The 19187-nt window shown below is 50.5% G+C and overlaps 1 protein-coding gene across 1 annotated transcript; it reads left to right on the top strand.

Moving 5' to 3' along the window:
- The first annotated feature begins 372 nt into the window (after positions 1-372).
- Positions 373-2114, top strand: ovca2 (OVCA2 serine hydrolase domain containing). The gene is made up of 2 exons (XM_056285158.1): positions 373-720; positions 1273-2114. The coding sequence occupies exons 1-2, from the start codon at positions 555-557 to the stop codon at positions 1791-1793; spliced, it is 687 nt and encodes a 228-aa protein (XP_056141133.1). The 5' UTR covers positions 373-554; the 3' UTR covers positions 1794-2114.
- The last annotated feature ends 17073 nt before the right edge of the window (positions 2115-19187 follow it).

The following is a 19187-nucleotide window of genomic DNA, read 5'->3' as shown; positions in this document are numbered from 1 at the left end:
ATATGGAGCTGCCGGGCAAGAGGAGAAGAGGGAGGCCAGAGAGGAGGTTTATGGCTGTGGTGACAGAGGAAGACGCAGAGGACAGGAGGAGATGGAAACGGATGATCCGCTGTGGGGCGACCCCTAACGGGAGCAGCCCAAAGTAGCAGCAGTAGTAGTTTTTGAGTGAGTCTGTACATTTGATTTTTAGAGAAAATATCCAACTCGTTCTGCCTTAAAAGTAAATCAAAAAAAAGAATTGAGGATTATTAAACACGATTAGAATTTCACACGAACGCCCTTCCCTGTAAAAGCAGCGATTCGAGCTTTGTTTCCGGCGGAACCAACAAATGTGAACTCGTGTTTCTCGAGACCAGCTTAGCGGACGTACGCGATACGTCGGGACGGCTCGCGGAGTTGGCTTTCCTCGTCACGCCAGTTTGTCCCGGCTCTTTTGGCGAAGTTGCGCCGCTCGGTTCGTAGCTGCCGTTGGGGAAGCTGCCGTAAATCGGTGCCACCGACCCAATAGACGTTGAGACCGTTTTCTTGTATTTTTTTGCCGGTGTTTATTTGGAATGGCGGCCGTGTCCCAGACGCCTCTCCGGGTCCTGTGCCTACACGGTTACCGTCAGAACAGCGGCTCCTTCCGCGATAAGACCGGAGCGCTGCGGAAGCTGCTGAAGAAGAGAGTCGAACTCGTGTACGTTACCGCGCCGCTCGGCGTGCCGGAAGTCTGCAGCGGTGGGTCCGCACTCTACACGTAACGTACCCTCGTCAATTTGCCGATTTAAAAGCGGCGCACTCAACGTTTGAGACCTTCTGTTGTCAACACCTCGGTCCACCTTAACGTACAGCTGAGTCGGTTTGCGCAAGTTTAGCTTTCACTCGGATGGGTGTTGCTCGCCGGAGGGAGAAAGGGGGCGTCCGTCCGGGAGAGAGGCGTGACGCGGGAGATAACCTGTGTTGACTGGTCACTACGGTAAACATGTCCTTAGCTTAAACAGTCAAAGTAGCCCCTATTGCGTCATCGTCACGCCCTCCTGGTAGCGTTTAGAATTGATTACGTCACATTGACGTCAGCGCCCTAGTCCACCTTAACGCGAGGTTGTCTCAGTTCGAAAAGTTTATATTTGACTCGTGCGGGAGTTGTGCCAAGGGGAAGGGGTGCATCCGTGTTTTTGATCAAGTGTAAAGCCGGAAGTAACCGATTTTGATGGGTCACTAAATGCGTCATAAGCCTAAATAATCAAACTAACCAGCATGTGTCATTTTCCTCGGCTCTCCTCTCTCTAGGTCAAGAGAAAAATGGCGGTTCGGGGTCTGGTCCTGGAGGCGACGAGGACCCCAGGGGCTGGTGGTTTTCTGACGTCCGGGAGCGGAGTTTCAGCGCTCAGCAGGAGTGCCAGGAAAGCCTGGGGCTTGACGACAGCGTGAAGACGGTGAGAGAGGCTGTGAAGGACCAAGGTCCATTTGATGGCATCCTCGGGTTCAGCCAGGGGGCGGCCCTGGTCGCCATGCTGTGCTCTCTTCAAGAGCAAAACCTGGAACCAGACTTCCGTTTCCGTTTCGCCATCCTTGTGGCGGGCTTCCGCAGCGTGTGTGAAAAACACCAAAAATTCTACACTGTTCCCCTCCTGATCCCCTCCCTGCACGTGTTTGGACAGGAAGACAGAGTGATCCCTGACAAAATGAGCCGGGAACTCCTCACCACCTTCCAGGACCCTCGGGTGCTGACACATCCTGGTGGCCATTTTGTGCCAGCTGCATCTGCTCACAGACAGACTTACCAGGAGTTTCTCAAGAGGTTCGAATGAGAAGGGAGCCTCACAGTAACCTGTTTTCCACATTTAAGTTATAGAGGGTGAAAAAATGTGACATGAAAGAGCCCAAAGCACTTAAAATTGTGACCAGAGAATGTAGATTTATATAAATTTTGATTTGTGACAATATAATTTTTGCTTTCTTTATTTTATACTGTGTGTAAGGAGTAGGGATGGGTGCCGAAACCCGGTATTAAATGGGCACCGGTGCTAAATTATCCATAGTATCGATAAGCTCCGACAATAATGGCTCTGCAGTTGGTATTGGAGAGATTAAGAAAATAAATGTCCTATTTATTCAGGCTACATAAACGTCATCGTGCACCTTTTGTCTCACCAACTCCGTTTGTAATTTGCAATAAGATTGAGACATTTGTCTATTGTGCATTTTTGCTATTCCCAGTCCAGGAGAGAGATCTCCTCTCAGAGCCTATTGTATGTGTGAGCTGAGGGGTGGGGCCATCTCCATCTCTCTCTCTCTCTCTCCCTCTCTCTCCATCTCCATCTCTCTCTCTCTCCATCTCTCTCTCTCTCCCCATCTCTCGCTCTCTCTCTCCATCTCTCTCTCTCTCTCTCCATGTCTCGCTCTCTCTCTCCATCGCCATCTCTCTCTCTCTCCGTCTCTCTCGTTCTCTCTCGCTCTCTCTCCATCTCTCTCTCTCTCCATCTCTCGCTCTCTCTCCATCTCTCGCTCTCTCTCCATCTCTCTCTCTCTCTCTCTCTCTCTCTCTCTCTCTCTCTCTGACGCACACACACGCAGCCTGCACTTAGTGACAATGGCGGAGAGAGAACTAAGCGGTCGAAAGTCTGGTTACACGTCACTCGAGTCGGTGCTGACGGTGCTCGTGGCCACGGGTGCTGCAAGTCTTTTGCATGTTAGGGTGGAAACACAAACAATCTTTCGAAACATCCAAGCATAAGTGCGTCAAATACAGTGAGGAAATGCACAGATTTCGACGGCCTAGCTCGTAGTTCGTCTCTCGTTGGCCGATCCACCTCTGGTATGTCATGTATGCTAGCAGCCTAGAGCCCACACCCAGTTAACTAAATTATACAAACACGGGTTAATGATTAAAGTAACACTGTCCTAGCCCGCGGTGGTGTAGCGGTCTAAGCATCGGCTTTGTGTCGATGCAGTTGCCCACGGGGGACCGGGGATCGCGCCCCGGTCTCGTCAGATCCGACTATGGCCGGACTCCATGAAGCAGCAATAATTGGCAACGCTGTCTTCGGGAGGGGGCCGAGTCGGCTTGTGTTCGTCACGTGAATGCGTCTCTGGGTGTGTCGGGAAAAACACGGGTTCGGCCTGGAGTCGCCTTGTCACGAAAGTGGCGAGGCGGTCTCCTTCGAGACTGCCGGCCGGAGAGATGCAGTTGGCGAACGCGCGCAGTACGAGGGTGGGTGTTCGAACTAGAATAGGGATCGATTGGCCACTAAATTGGGAGAAAATCAGAAATAAATTTAATCTAAAAGTAACACTGTCCAGACACGAGAAAACGAAAATAATTCCGTTCTTAATTTGATTTTCCCCCCGCTTAAACAACAAAAAGAACAATACCGATAAGAACAATACCGATAAGAGTACCGTTAAAGTACCGGCTGGAGGAGCAGTATCGGTAAGAGTACCAGCACTGTTATCACCTTAACGAAGAGAGCAGGTTGCGAAGTCCAGCCTCGGATTTAAATTCTGCCTTGTGATTTGTTCTGGCGCCGTCCAAACAGGACAGTGGCCAACTTCTGTTCCTCCCAGGGACGGTGTCTTGTAGCGGACAATAAATTGAATGGCACCTACGAAACATCTCGTCTGCCGGTGGAGCTGCGTCCAATATGTGTGTGTGTGTGTGTGTGTGTGTGTGTGTGTGTGTGTGTGTGTGTGTGTGTGTGTGTGTGTGTGTGTGAGAACTGCGGTATCCATTTTCCTTATTGTCACCTCCTCCCTTGGCCTTGTGCGCGGCCGCGCCACTCCGTAGGAAGTGACTCGCTGACAGAAACTTGAATGGGAGACCAGGCGTCACATTCTGACATGCCTGGTCTCTCGTGACCGGCCCCCGATGGCGGATAGCTGCCGTAATGCCAATGCATTGGCGCTTTAAAGCCGCTGACGTTATGTGCGGCGTTTCCAGGCGAGTCGCTGAGCAAGTTAACGGCTCGTCTGTTCGTCCGCCAGGTCCGCCGGGCTACAGGCCATTTCGCAACTCACGGGAAGTGAAAGCTCTATATTAAGGTAGTGTATTCTGCGTGACACGGCTTTAGGGAACGAAGAAGAAGAAGGATTTCCTGCATCACCCGTGTGGCATCATGACAGCCAGACAAGGAGGCGACCTTCCTCCCCAGCTCGACGCGCAAGTGCAGATAATGTCCGGCCCCCCGAGTGTCTTCGCCTCAAGAGTGGGGACGCTTGTTCCAGTACGTGAATAGGAACAAGAAAAAAACACGGCGGGCCACGACGTTACATTGTGGCAGTTGTGTTTATGCGTTGTTTGTGTAGTTACTGAGTCACTTCCGCCGCTGACGGAGTTGACGCTCCAACACAAACAAGAGACGCTGACACTTGGGGGGGGGGGGGGATTGGTGTAGGTCCGGGTCGTAATTCATCACGCTGATTTGATAATTGGTGTGTGTGTGTGTGTGTTGGGGGGGTGGGGGGGTGCGCGCGCGCGCGGACGCGTGTGGAGAGTCCGTATGCATGTGCGCGTTCGTGCACTCAATGCAAAAGGGTGCGAGGACTCTGTGTTCTTTCCTAGTGGAAGCATGTGCATGTTAAGACTGATTGTTTCCAGATGTGGAGTCGCTCTCTCTCCTTTCTACCTTTCTCTTTGCCCCCCCCCCCCTCTCTCGCTTTCATCTCCCTCTGCCTCCCATCATCTCCTTTCCTAATTCTCATCCTCTTCATCTACACCCCCCCCGCCCCCCATCGCATTCTGTCGGTGATCAGCTGTCGGGAGTAATACGTCACATGATAGAGGCGTTAGGACAGTTGTCATTCACCCTTGGCGGTTTAAAAAAAAAAACAAACACACTTTTTGAGTGCTGAGAATAGACTCGTGATGTTCACGACTCGTGTTTATGAGGGATTGTGGGTTGTCAGTGTTGGGGGGAGGGAGGGGGAGAGGGGGGGAGGATTAACCGTCCGCACGTTAGAACGGGACAGGCTACGCCATCAAATTAACCCGTCAACACTCACGCCACCTCATAATAAGAGACTAGATTCATCAATCACCCTCTCTCTCTCTCTCTGTCTGGCTTCCCCTTTCCCCCCCTTTTCACAAGTAAACACAACTCCGTGTTATAGTCAGCCGGTCCAGACTTTTATAACCTTTCACCTGTTTCATTCCTTGACATCTTCCAGCTCCAGCTGGAACACACCCGGCGGTTGTAACCATTCCCAACTGCGCCGTCTTTCCACTGGTTTCGGTCCTCATATTCTCACTCTCCTCTGATCCCCTGTGGCCCTTATGTCCCTCCAAGACCTCGGAACACACACACACACACACACACGCACACGCACACACACGCATGCACGCACACGCACGCACACACACGCACACATGGTTTTGATAACAAGGAGAGACGAATGGAGAGAGTGAGTGAGTGAGTGAGTGAGGGAGAGAGAGAGGGAGGGAGGGAGGGGGGAGCGGGAGGGAGGGAAACACTAAAAGAAAAACACGGAGGGTCCCTCTTGCCAGTAAATTTTACAACAGAGCCGTGACTCTCTCCTCAGGAATCTGTTTCCCCCTGTTGCACAACAACCGGGAAATAATGGAATGAGAGACAGAGAGAGAGAGAGGGGAGAGAGAGAGAAGTGGGCGGAGCCACTGTCCCTCCCTTCTCGCTCTCTCTGTCTGTCTGTCTGTTTTGTTTGTTTTGGGTTCTTTTTTTTGTCCCTCCCTGGTCCTTGTGGTTGACAAAAAAGTGAAAGTGTGGGCGCATTCAAGTCTCTCGCTTTTCTTTTCTTTTTTCTCTCTCTTTCTTACGGACCATTCTTTCCTAATCTCCGCTGGAGGATGGGGGGGGGCGCAAGAGGGCAGGGGGTGTGTCACAGCACATATGGGCTGTATTTTGATTCTGGAGCGTTCGTTGTTAGGAGAGATGGTGGGAGGGGCGGGGCCAGGCTGTGTGTGTGTCTGTGTCTGTGCACGTGTGTGTGTTTGTGTGTGTGTGTGTGTGTGTGTGTGTGTGTGTGTGTGTATAAAAGAGTTGCACTTCAACTCCAAAGCGCCTGGTCATCCCATGGCCCAGGCTTGTCCAGACAGCGAGAGGGAGCAGACTCCGCATCACTGCTGTGACTATTCCTGACTGGAAGCATCCGTGAGGTGTTACTGGTGGTGCTGGGAGAGAGAGAGAGAGAGAGAGAGAGAGAGAGAGAGAGAGAGAGAGAGAGAGCGGGAGGAGGGGAGAGGGGGGGGTCTTCCCCACCCAACAGGCTGTGGATTTTCATCACTCCGTTTCTTCTATTTTTCTGCTTTTAAACCATTCTCTTGCTATTTTTTCCCCTTTTTTTTTGGACGTTGAATTTTGAACTTTTTGCGCACCAGAGAAAAGGGAAGAGAAGAAGAGGAAGAGGAAGATCCGGGAGGCTGAGGATCTGTTGTGGGGTTCATGTCGACTGTTTTTCAAAAGCCGTTTCCATGCCTACTCGAGCAAACAAGAGGGGTCGCTTCGCGCGTGCATGTTGGTGTCTTTTGTTCTCGTGAGGTGTGCGCGCTTGGTGCGTCTTCTCACGCGTGGCCTCTGTCCAGCGTCCCATAGGCGTTAGTCCCGCCCCCCTGCTTCCTGTGGTTGTTTGCGCGTGTGTATAGGTGCGTGCGCGTATGTACGTATATGCGCGCGTGTGTGACAGCGTTTCAGCTAGAAGAAGAAGAGCCCCCACCCCCACCCGGGAAGCGCGAGCTTGACAGACGCGCGAGACGTTTGAGGCGTGCGACTTGAGGAGCGTTCAAACAGCGCAGGAAAGCCCGGCGTGCGTTCAGAGGTGTGGACACACACACACACACACACACACACACACACACACACACACACACACACACAGCTCTCCTCAGAGGGACAAGAGACGCGCTGGACGCACACTTAGTAAGAGGCTGCACACTGGGGACTTACATCTGTCAGTCATCCTATTTAGTGTGCTGTCGTTGTGTGTCTGTGTGTGTGTGTGTGTGTCTGTGGGTGTGATCTCGTCCATCCACGCGGCTGTGACTTGTGTCATTTGTTATTTCATGCATCTAAACACTCTCCCCCCCCCTCTCTCTCTCCCTCCCCCCCTCCCTCTCCCCCGGGTGTCTAACTTTTGCGGCTCACGTGTCTCGTGTGGACAGAGTGTACTCTGGCAGGGGCCGAAGCTTCCCTTTTCTCTCTCCATCCGCTCCTTTAAGTCACGCTGGTGTGCCCTCTCCTCCCCGCTGTCGTCCGAGAGGCCGGGTGCCACGGCCCTTGAGCAAACCGTCCCACAAAGCCCTGCAGCGGGCAGCCAGCCAGCCATTGTTGTTTTGCAATGCCAAGTGTTTGCGATTGTGCACCGAACGCAACAAGAAGAAGAAGAAGAAGAAGAAGAAGAAGAAGAAGAAGAAGAAGAAGAAGAAGAAGAAAAGAAAAGCGTCCGCTTAGTTGTCCCGGACAAACGTGTCACATTAACGTCCGAGATGTAAATATAGTTCTCCTGGCGGCCCGCCCGCCCCGCCCCGCCCGCCGCTGTTGACCGGGGAGGCCGGGAGGTGAAGCGAGGACACAGCTGAGGCCGTCTGAAGTGAGGGCAGTGGCCGTTTGATGTGTGACGTCATCCGCAGGCGTTTGTCCGCCTGCTCGTTTTACTGGGCCGTTTAAGAGGCCGTGGCCGGCTCGGGTCCTGGCAACCGGAGCGCTGTGGTTTGGCTGTCCTCGCAGGTGCCTGACGGACACCGTTAGGGTAAATATTAGTCATCGAGACAACGCAGGGTGACTAGGAAGGGCGCAGGCTGCGAGCCAAGTGTGCGCTCCGGTTATGTCCGGCGACAGAAATGGTTATGTTTCCCCACACGTGTACCGCAGAGTTGCACTGCCCGGTGACGTGAAGCTTTACCGGGGGACGGTTTTGGTTTTTTTTAGGAGATTAAAACAAATTTGGTGAGAGGTCACCGAGATGTGATGAAACACCGGTCGAGCTGATCGAGGCGCGATGAGATCGTATGAATAAAGGCACACGGTGGGGTTGGAATGGTGAACAGCTTTCCGACCAAGTCTAGCGAGAGGCCGAAGACCAGGACGAAGACCTGCATGCGGAGGATTCAGCAGTACTAACACACCTAACGTCACCTTTAGAAGGACTTTCATCTAAACTCGGCTCTGTGCGTGTGTGTGTGCGCGTGTGTGTTGATTGTGTGTGTGCGTGCGTACGTGTAAGCATGTGTTTGGGTTGATTATGTTTGTGTGAGTGTGTCTGCGTGCATGCATGAGTGTGTGTTGATTGTTTGTGTGTGTGCGTGCGTATATGCATGTGTGTGTTGATTGTGTGTGTGCGTGTGTACGTAGATGCGTGTGTGTTGATTGTTTGTGTGCGTGCGTACGTATAAGCATGTGTTTGTGTTGATTATGTTTATGTGAGTGTGTCTGCGTGCATGCATGTGTGTTGATTGTTTGTGTGTGTGCGTGCGTATATGCATGTGTGTGTTGATTGTGTGTGTGCGTGTGTACGTAGATGCGTGTGTGTTGATTGTTTGTGTGCGTGCGTACGTATAAGCATGTGTTTGTGTTGATTATGTTTGCGTGAGTGTGTTCCTGCATGCATGAGTGTGTTGAGTATGTTTGTGTGTGTGTGTGTGTGCATACATGAGCGTGTGTGTTTGTGTGTTCGCACGCGTGTGCGTGCATGTGCGTGTTGTTTATATTTGTGTGTAAGCAATTTTATGTGTAATCATGTGCACTTGGAAAATGCGTGTGTGTGTGTGTGTGTGCATGTGTGTGTGCGTCAGTACATGTGTTTGTTTGCGCCTGCCCCGTGCCAGCTCTCTCCCTCTATCTCCCTGTCAGCCCTGAACAGTAAGAGTTTATGTGCTGTGGCTTATCAGTCAGCACATGGCCTCTTACAGTGCAGGGGGACCGAGGACATGCGACCCGTCCAGCTGAGCGACCTTTGACCTGTAGTGGCCCAGAGCTGGCCGTCAACACGATGCAGACGGGTTGTCCACTATTAAGAAACCACCGAAAAGGGGGGAAAAAACAACAACGACTGAAGAGGAGGTGAAATGTGCCAGCCGGGGGGGGGGGGGCGTAAAGTAAACCAAACTCAGCATACACAGCTTTCCTCTTTGTGAGATACATTCTGAGCTTATTTATATAACAGCTTGGGTCGATCTTGACAGTATATACACAGTGCATCCGGAAAGTATTCACACTCCTTCACCTACAGCCTTATTCCAACATGGATTAAATTCCTTCTTTTTCCTCATCTATCTACACACAATACCCCGTAATGACCAAGCGAAAAAGGTTTTGTAGAAATTTTTGCAAATTTATTAAAAATAAACAACTGAAATATTGCATGTACACAAGTATTCACACCCTTTGCTATGACACTCAACATTGAGCTCAGGTTCATCCTGTTTCCACTGATCGTCCTTGAGATGTTTCTACATCTTGATTGGAGTCCACCTGTATTAATTTCAATTGATTTGACATGATTTGGAAAGGCACACACCTGTCTATATAAGGTCCCACTGTTGACAGTGCATGTCAGAGCAGAAACCAAGCCATGAAGTCAAAGGAATTGTCTGTGGACATCCGAGACAGGATTGTATCGAGGCACAGATCTGGGGAAGGGTACAAAATAATTTCTACAGCTTTGAAGGTCCCAAAGAGCACAGTGGTCTCCATCATTCGTAAATGGAAGAAGTTTAGATCCACCAGGACTCTTCCTAGAGCTGGCCGCCCAGCCAAACTGAGCAACCAGGGGAGAAGGGCCTTGGTCAGGGAGGTAACCAAGAACCCAATGGTCACTCTGACAGAGCTCCAGCGTTCCTCTGTGGAGATGGGAGAACCTTCCAGAAGGACAACCATCTCTGCAGCACTCCACCAATCAGGCCTTTATGGTAGAGTGGCCAGATGGAAGCCTCTGCTCAGTAAAAGGCACATGACAGCCCGCTTGGAGTTTGCCAGAAAGCACCTAAAGGACTCTCAGACCATGAGAAACATGATTCTCTGGTCTGATGAAACCAAGATTGAACTCTTTGGCCTGAATGCCAAACTTCACGTCTGGAGGAAACCAGGCACCTCTCATCACCTTGCTAATACCATCCCTACAGTGAAGCATGGTGGTGGCAGCATCATGCTGTGGGGATGTTCTTCAGCGGCAGGAACTGGGAGACTAGTCAGGATTGAGGGAAAGATGAATGGAGCAAAGTACAGAGAGATCCTTGATGAAAACCTGCTCCAGAGCGCTCAGGACCTCAGACTGGGGCGAAGGTTTACCTTTCAACATGACAATGACCCTAAGCACACAGCCAAGACAATGAAGGAGTGGCTTCGGGACAAGTCTGTCAATGTTATTGAGTGGCCCAGCCAGAGCCCAGAATTGAACCCCATTGAACATCTCAGGAAAGACCTGAAAATAGATGTGCAGCGACGCTCCCCATCTAACCTTACAGAGCTCGAGAGGCTGCAGAGAAGAATGGGAGAAATACCCCAAATATAGTAGGTGTGCCAAGCTCGTAGCTTCATACCCAAGAAGACTCGAGGCTGTAATCGCTGCCAAGGGTGCCTCAACCAAGTACTGAGTAAAGGGTGTACATGCAATATTTCAGTTTTTTATTTTTAATAAATTTGCAAAAAATTTCTACAAAACCTTGTTCGCTTTGTCATTATGGGGTATTGTGTGTAGATTGATGAGGGGAAAAAAAGGAATTTAATCCATTTTGGAATAAGGCTGTAACATAACAAAATGTGGGGAAAGTGAAGGGGTGTGAATACTTACCGGATGCAGTGTATGTTAACGGTCAGAGGTACAAGATCAGCTCCGCTATATAACCACACACTACCCAGTGCTGGTGTGCACGGTTCACAACCGTCTCCCGGAGCTTTATTTCTAAAAACAACCTTTTTTAAATACGACATCATCACATTGGTGAGGGCCGGAGCCAGGCAGGCAGGCCTGCAACGGTTTTTGGCAGCCTGCGTGTTAGTCAGCTGAGCCACCGGGTCAGGTTGCAGCTATCTTCTGTTCAGTATGAAAAGATCCCTTCTGCTGTGACCCGGCCCGCCATACACACTCTCTGGCCTACGCTGAATGCTCCATCAGCGCTCATATTCTGTATCAGCGTTTGTCATCTTTCGGTTTCACTGGTCAGTGTTTGAAATCCTGTGTGCACTTATCCCCCCCCCTCCCCTCTCTCTTTCAGAGATCTCTCCAAAAAGTCCAACAGTTATCTGATCTGTTTTCCATTGTGTCAAACAAAACCAAAACAAATCCTTTGTCGGTTGAACACAGCAACCGGGGCACGCTGAACAAAAAGGAAAAACAGCTACAATGATAAAACAGCCACTCGTCCCCGTTTAAAGGTTGTTTTTATTGGATTATATCAGTCACAGCGCGCGAGCCAGAGGGCTCGAGACTCTCCACCTGAACGCCTGCCACGCTCCCATCTGGGAAACGAGGCAGGACCTCTTGCTGAGTGCCGCCGTCACAGACGCGCTCCGGCCAGCAGGGGGCGGGAGCGGCCAGGACAGCGACGCTAGCGAGCTTTGTTTTCCGAGAATTCCGGCGAGCGGCTGAAGGAAGCGACATACGGAAGCGTCGCGTCGCGAGCTGCGGCCGAGGACCAAGGGATGCGCTGATTGGTTGGTTCGGCAAACGCGTGCGTGCCAGTATTGCTATTATCCCTATCAGTGCCCAAACAAGTGTGCACATTTATACGCGTGCGTGCGTGTGTGTATTTCCGTGTGTACGTGCACATTTGAGACGTCACGGGTTGCGCGTGCATGTGCCCGGCTGCGCGAGACGCGGCGCGTGAGCCGGGTTTGACCGCAGCAGCCTTGCGGCTCTGCCCGCCGGGCTTTGCCCGCCTGCGCTGCCTCGGGGTGGATGTGGCCGCGGGTGTCTTGATAAACCGAGGCCGGAGCAGCCGTCACCGCTGACGTTACCCAATAAAACAGGAGAATCGGAAATTCTGTGTGGCGCGTTTTCACTCATGACTCGTTTGTCTGGTTTATCCGAGGGACGGCGTCGCACCCTGGAGAGCCTCCGCGGTTACAGTGTGACGTCGACGGCGAGGCAAAACAAAAAAAAATCTTTCCGCAAGGAAATGTAGAGCCTTGTTGCGTGTGAGCAAAGCGAGCTGCGGAAGTGAGCTGATAAGTGGGGCCCTGAGCAGCGCCAGACCTCTGGGGATGGAGATGCGGCTACCTCTGACCTACTTTCTCAATGAGAGCCGCAAACACAACACACACACACACACAAAAAGTCAAACACACACGTGTCAGAGGGCTGTCAAAGAGCCGAGTTTACTGATTAGACCACCATTTTTTCCCCTCTTCAAACATCTGTTGTTTTGATCACAACTAGTTAGCACTTCCGTCTGTGAGCTTCTGCTGCTTTGTGACACCTGCCCCTAACGACCATGGCTGTAGACTGTTACCATGGTGCTATTGCTAGAGTAACAATCTAAAGCCACGGTTGTCATGGAGACAGCAGGGAGGAGGTGGAGCGGGAGCAGGCATGGTAACTGGAAACTGCACGGTCTCATTGGCTCCAGCTTGGATATTACGCACTTACGCGGTGCAGGACTCCCCCAATGCAAGCCTACACAGATTTCCTTTCTGAGAGAGAGAGAAAGAGAGACAGACAGACAGACAGACAGGGAGGGAGGGAGAAGAAGGCTGTGTGGGAGATCCAAGGAACAGGCCTTAACTTCAGCTATCGAGTTAACTGTTTCCTGTCCAGAATGTAGCTGTCAGGAGTGCTTCCAGGAAGGTGTCTTCCTTCATGCTGAAATCACTACAGAGATGTTACTGCAGGCCCATGATGTCTGCAGGGAGGAGGGGTGGGGTGGAAGTGCTCGTGTGTGTGTGTGTGTGTGTGTGTGCACGTGTGTGCGTGTTTGGGGTTGGGGTATTGCCAGGCTTCAGTAGCCATGACTGTAGACTGTTACTGTACTGTGATACTGTATAAGCAGTAAGCAGTCTAAAGCCAAGGTGCTGATGCTCTGGCTGGGTTGGATGAACGGGGGAGGAGGTGAAGCCACGGGACAACAACTCGTCTCGCGGAACCCTGAGCAAAAAAAAAGTGAGAGAGAAAAGGTTAAAGGTTAAATTATGACAAGAATGCAGTCACAGCTCACATAATAATGACACTATTACAGTGTCTATCTACGGTCTGCTCAAAGCTTTGCAGGCTTTCAGCAGACTCAAATTTCAGATGATCCAAACTCGACGGCAGATTGCGAGATATAAGTGGCACGCCTACATGTACTTGAGAAACATGAAAGTTGGGTTTCTTTTGCCAGCAGTAACACGTCATTTCTACATAGAAGAGAGAATTGTATTCAGATAAGTACATGTCCATATTAGATTGCAAAAGCACATACTTGGCCTTGTTTTCATGCATTTTAACGCCCCTGGGTTGTGTTTATAATGGCTCACTCATCTCAAGAGGTTCCCACAAAGCCGTTGCACCTAAAATCCGAAAATAAACACACTATCATTCCCCACTTCCAAAGAGCAGGTCCTGGGTTCGAACCCCAGGGTTGTCCAACCTTGGGGGTCATCCCAGGTCGTCCTCTGTGTGGAGTTTGCATGTTTTCCCTGTGTCTGCGGTGGATTTTCTCCGGTTTCCCCCACCATCAAAAAGACATGCATGTCAGGGTTAGTACTCCTGTCTGTGCCCTTGAGCAAGGCAATGGAAAAACGAACTGGAGTTGGTCCCCGGACGCTGCACGGTGGCTGCCCACTGCTCCTAGCTACACAGCTAGGATGGGGTAAATGCAAAGAGGAATTTCCCCACGGGGAGCAATAAAGTATATCAAAATTAAAAAAAGAATCAATACAGCTCCAAGACAAGTTTCTCTGCAGGAGTGATCACACTATTTTACATCTGTTTTGCAAAATCCCCCCAAAAATAACTTTTTGAACCAGTTTCAAAATACACCTGGTCCTGGATAAACCTCAGGATCGGGTGTAATTTGACATACAACAACGTTAATCTTAATCACAATCTTAAAAGTCTTAACACGCTAGAGGTACGATGAACAAACAACACTAAAATGCAGAGAAAATGGAGGCAGATTCGACCCATTGAAACTGCGGAACACCAGCCACGATGCAAATTTGTTATATTTCGGAAAAAAGATTCACGCCATCTTATATCTTCAGAAAAAGAGCAATGGATTCGACATCATCCATAGATGATGACCCGGTGCCCCTTCTCCTCCCACAGCCTCCTACAATTATATATCTGAATGATGGCGCATGCGCTATGTGACTTCCACCCCTTTGGGCCATAGCATAGCACTGCCACACTTGCAGTAAGCCTGCAGCTTGACTCTGGGTGTGCTCCTGCATCTTTACTCTCAGCCACAGCAGCAGTCATCTCATCACTGGAGTCGAACTCCAAAGAGGGAGACACCCCTCTAACAAACATAGTTAAAACGACCAGGATTTCACCCCTACCTAAAACGACCGTGGGCGGTCAAAATGACTGCCGGTTTTTAAAACTCTATATTCTGTCAAGATAGATACCCAATTGAGATATCAATGCATTGCATATGCCTGTTATGTATGTCTCTTAAGAAGTGACTGACGCCAAAATTAACATTTTAACAACTTTAATACTATTTTTCAAACAATTTAAAATGGCCGCTGTCCAACGCCTGTAAATACTGCAGTGGTAGCCATGGTGCGTCTGAAACGGCGGCTGTACCCAGACGTGTTAGCAATAACCAAAAATCAAGTTTGGAGTATTACCCTGCACTGGAGGGCGCTAGTGTGTTTCCAGGACAGCGCAATGGACGTCACGCAGGAAATGACGCGACCAACACACGTCATAAATAGTGACGTGACGCGCACGAAGACGTGCAAATTACGCGCGGTCATAATGACCGCTCATTGTCGTTTTAGGTAGATCTTACCGTAACTTTTTTGTGCAATTGATCTAAAACTCATTTTAATGCAAATATATGCGACTTTATGAGCGTTCAGGGAGCGGCAGGTCTGGGTCTCTTTTCTTTTTTTCCCCCACAAAGTTGTTAAACTTTGAACATCCGAAAACCGTCAAAATGACCACCTTGGTCGTTCTAGTTTTAAAACTTTTCATTGACCCCAGTGGCGAGATTAGCTCGGTGCATTTGACCCAGTCCAGCTACTTAGGAGCAGTGGGCAGCCACCATGCAGCGGCTAAACACCAGCTCCAGTTCAACCCCGGGGCCTTGCTCAAGGGCAGTATAAACCTGGCGTGCACGTCTGTTGGCGTGGGGGAAGGTGGAGCACGCTCACATGAACGAGAGGAGAACATGCACAGTTCCACACGGAGAGGGCCACACGGAGAGGGCCACACGGAGAGGGCCACACCGAGAGGGCCACACCGAGAGGACCAGTCCGTTTTGAACTCAGGACCTTAGCACGGTAAGGCACCAGTGCTAACCACTGAACCACCTGTCACACAATCACACTTACGTATGAATTAATCACACAGAAATGCCTCCGGTGTCTGAAAACATGTCTATGTAATCTTGATCTTGATCTTGGTCATAGCGAAACAGGACCATCGCGTATTGGGGGGAGGGGGGAGGGGGTGTCGGTCTATACCAAACCGTAGCTTTGCCGGATGCTGAGATTTACGGCTTCCAAAACCTGTGTTGTGACCCGGAAACTCTACTCTGATAAACAAGCCGGTATACCGACGCTAGTTAGATATGCTAACTAGCATCAGTAGCGGGGTGTTTACGTGTTAAAATTAACGTCTTACTTGACACTGTAAAAAAATCGACAAATGAGTCAGTTGTGAATTTAGCCGATTTACTATTATAATTGAACAGAATTAAAAAAAAAAAAACTACAATCGTTTTAAAATCAGGCAATGACGCTGGTACCCAAATACAACAAGGAACTGATATTAACACTTCCGGGAATAACACTTCCGGGGTGTACGGATCGTCGTCTACCTACAGGCACCCTGCCAGTTAGAAATCCTATGTCCTCCTACAAAACCACATGTCCTCACACAGTCGTCTCACGACGCCTTTCAGCTTTCCAATATGGAGGACACAGCTTTGCGACGCAACCCTAAAGAATCAAAAAAGGGTCTCATCATCGCGCAGGGAAAAAAACTACATGGCCAACGCCACTCCAAAAGCAGAATGTCCCGATCAAGAGGGTGGGGTAGGGCATCCTCCCGGCCTGTTGTTCGCTGCATAGCGCAAAAACAAAACAAAAAAACAACAAGAACGAAAAATGACATAACTGTGTGACTATAAAAGACTTTAAAAACACAGGCAATCACCACTGTCGTTAAATATATAGGCACGTATGATGAGTTATAAGGTGGCACAGTATTAAATTATTACCTCTTCATTTGGCATGTCTGCAGGACCGCTGTATTGTGAGACATTGTTAGCAGTAGTTGTGTCATTTGTGGACCATTGTCACGCGAAGGAGGGACATGTCACCGTGTAAAACAAGAGTGCGTTTGCAGATATTGTTGTAATTCCAACGTCTCACCAGTAGTGGTCACTAGAGAACAAATACTGCTTGTACCTTTAAATAGTTATAAAACGGTTTCCTGAGACGCTCTACTTTGAATTTTGATTGATTATTGATTTTTACAGCTGACTTGTCGTCGCTGAAAACCCTTCCCCTCTTCTCTGTTTGGACACGGGGTGAAGGAGCGACCGGTGCCGGTCAATCAGTCGGTCCGTCAACCAGTTACTCATTCAGTCAGTCAGAATAGTGCAGCCTTAATGGTAGGAGAAGAGGGATGCAGCCTTCGCTGGATGTCAGACTGACAGAATGAGTCATCGGCCCACTCTCTTTGTCTCTTTCTCTCTCCTCGTTGCAGAGTGATTGTGTGTAGGTGTGGGCATGAGAGGGGGGAGTGCAAGCGACGGAAAGGTGATGAAGAGATGTAAAGAGACAGAGAGAGAGACAGAGACACACAAAGGGGCAGGAAGAGAGGAAAAGAGGCAGGACCACTCGTTTTGATCGGTTTCTACACGTCATTAATCTCCCCATGTTTCATGTTGATTAATACAGGTAAGTCATGGCGTGTCTAGGGGAGGCAGGGTGAGATCTATTAGACCACGTCATGTTGTGGAGGTGCAACGAAACCTCCACACACTCTTCCAAAAATGACTGGTAATGTACGAGCAGCTATGTGGAGGAAAGCCCCTCAATGGAGTACACAAAATCGAATGTCTTAACTGAGGTCTGAGTACCCATCTTAACGATGTGGTCACCGCATCCCTACGTTGCTTTGTCCCGGGCAGCATCCTCTAACAAGTCCCTGTTGTACAACAGGAAGTTTGTTTGAACATAAAACACCCCCCCCTCTCTCTCTCCCTCTCTCTGCCCTGTCTGTCTACCTGCCTCTCTGTCCTGTCTGTCTGTCTGCCTCTCTGCCACTGCCTGTCTGTCTTCCTGCCTGTGTTTCTGTCTATCTGCCTCTCTGTCTGTCTGCTGTCTCTCTGTCTGTGTGTCTGTCTATCTCTGTGTGTGTGCGTGTGCGTGTGTGTGTGTCTGCCTGTCTGTCTGTCTGTCTGTCTGTCTGTCTATCTATCTATCTATCTATCTATCTATCTATCTATCTATCTATCTATCTATCTATCTATCTATCTATCTATCTATCTATCTATCCATCTATCTATCCATCTATCTTGCTCTTTATTTTTCAAACGCGTTAACCCCACCGGGATGTACCAGATTATGTTAGTCCGGGTCGGGGTTTATCTGTCTTCTGTGCGACTCAGTGACTCACTGTCCAAGTCTGGAGGTGAAGTTAAAGACGGGCAGTCAGCGGCGTCTGCAGACGCGGGTAGCCAACATCGCGGTCACACCGCGCGGCTGTGAAAAGTAGGACCCCCCCCCCCCCCGCAGCTGCGGCGTAGCGGAATCAGCTCCCCCTCTGTGATAAGTAGTTTGTTGCTCCCTCGCCATCATGTTACCGTGTAGGTGTTCATGACCGTTTTGTCCTACACGGATCACATGAACCGAGACGAGGCAGTCTCGTTTTGTTGTAATATAAACGGAGCTCTGCTTTCACGCCGAGCCCGTTTCAGCACCGCGGCGTGGGGACAGCGACACGCCGGGTGTTTCGGCGCTGTCCGGGGTGCTGAACGGCGGAAACTTCCCATGTCGGTGGGGCCAACGGGATCCCGCTTTATAATCACGCTGGGGGGGGGGGGGGGGAGAGCGCGCTCAAAGTTCACCACCTAGGAAGTCGTCGGTCCACGACTGCGATAATCTGGTGCCATTTGTCCTAAAGCATCTAAACGGCAGAGTTTGCGCCCGGCAACCTACTCACATTTTCACAGTGGGTGGTGTGGGAAGGGAGTTTATCACAGTAAAAAGACCCCTGTAACACAACACCCCCCCCCATCCCCCCATCCCTCTCTCTCTCTCACGTAAACACAGCCCTCTAAAATGTGATCATGGTCACAGCGGACTGCGGGCCCTCTCTCAAAACAGTTGTGTACTTGTGTATTTTAGCCCCAAAGACGTCAGTTTTGCGCACGGTTCTCTTTGGCACATAGATGACGTGGGATCATAACGATCATCGTGGGTCTCGGCACACACACACACGCACACGCGCACACACACACACACACACACACACACACACACACACGAACCAGCGGAGAGACGGACGGAGCACAACGCGCAGGGACCTCCGCCTGAGGGCTGCCACGTCACAGCACACGCAAGCCTATCGCTTGGCGGCCAGCCTCTGCCTGGCTTATCAGAGGCGCCCGGGCTGTGCTGCGGTCCACCTCGGTTTCCATGGCACGCGGAGGAGAGTTTCAAACCCCCCTGTTCGCTCCCACCCAGAACCCGATGGCAACACGACCGGGCCCGAAACCCAAACCAGCAGTAGTACACTGTCATGTTTAACCGAACAGTTTTGGTCCCAAAGTGTGGAAACCGGTTCGTCCTCGGTTTCTACTAAATACACTTCTATACGTTCCGGACGGGTTCAGCTGACGGACGTCTTTCTGACGGAACCGTTTTGGGTTTTGGGGTTTTGTGTTGCTTTCAACAGAAACTAGGAGGCGTTGAGATGTTGCGTGATCGAGCCCATTTGCCACCGAGCACAGCGGCGAGTTGTGAATGAACCACATGTTTCATTGACTCTCCGCCCCCCACACTGCGGTGGCTGCGTGCGTGTGAGAGTGCGCGCGTGCGCGCCCGTGCCCGTGCGACCCCCCCCCCCCCCGGAGG

This window comes from Lampris incognitus, chromosome 8 (genome assembly GCF_029633865.1).
Source record: "Lampris incognitus isolate fLamInc1 chromosome 8, fLamInc1.hap2, whole genome shotgun sequence".
In the NCBI taxonomy this organism is placed as follows: Eukaryota; Metazoa; Chordata; class Actinopteri; order Lampriformes; family Lampridae; genus Lampris; species Lampris incognitus.
This window is presented reverse-complemented; position numbering and strand designations above follow the sequence as displayed.

Excerpts from the sequence above, each read along its gene's own strand:
- ovca2 (XM_056285158.1), top strand. The coding sequence starts at position 555 with ATGGCGGCCGTGTCCCAGACGCCTCTCCGGGTCCTGTGCCTACACGGT. Across the intron at positions 721-1,272 it reads CGTGCCGGAAGTCTGCAGCG|GTCAAGAGAAAAATGGCGGT; the intron begins GTGGGTCCGCAC and ends TCCTCTCTCTAG.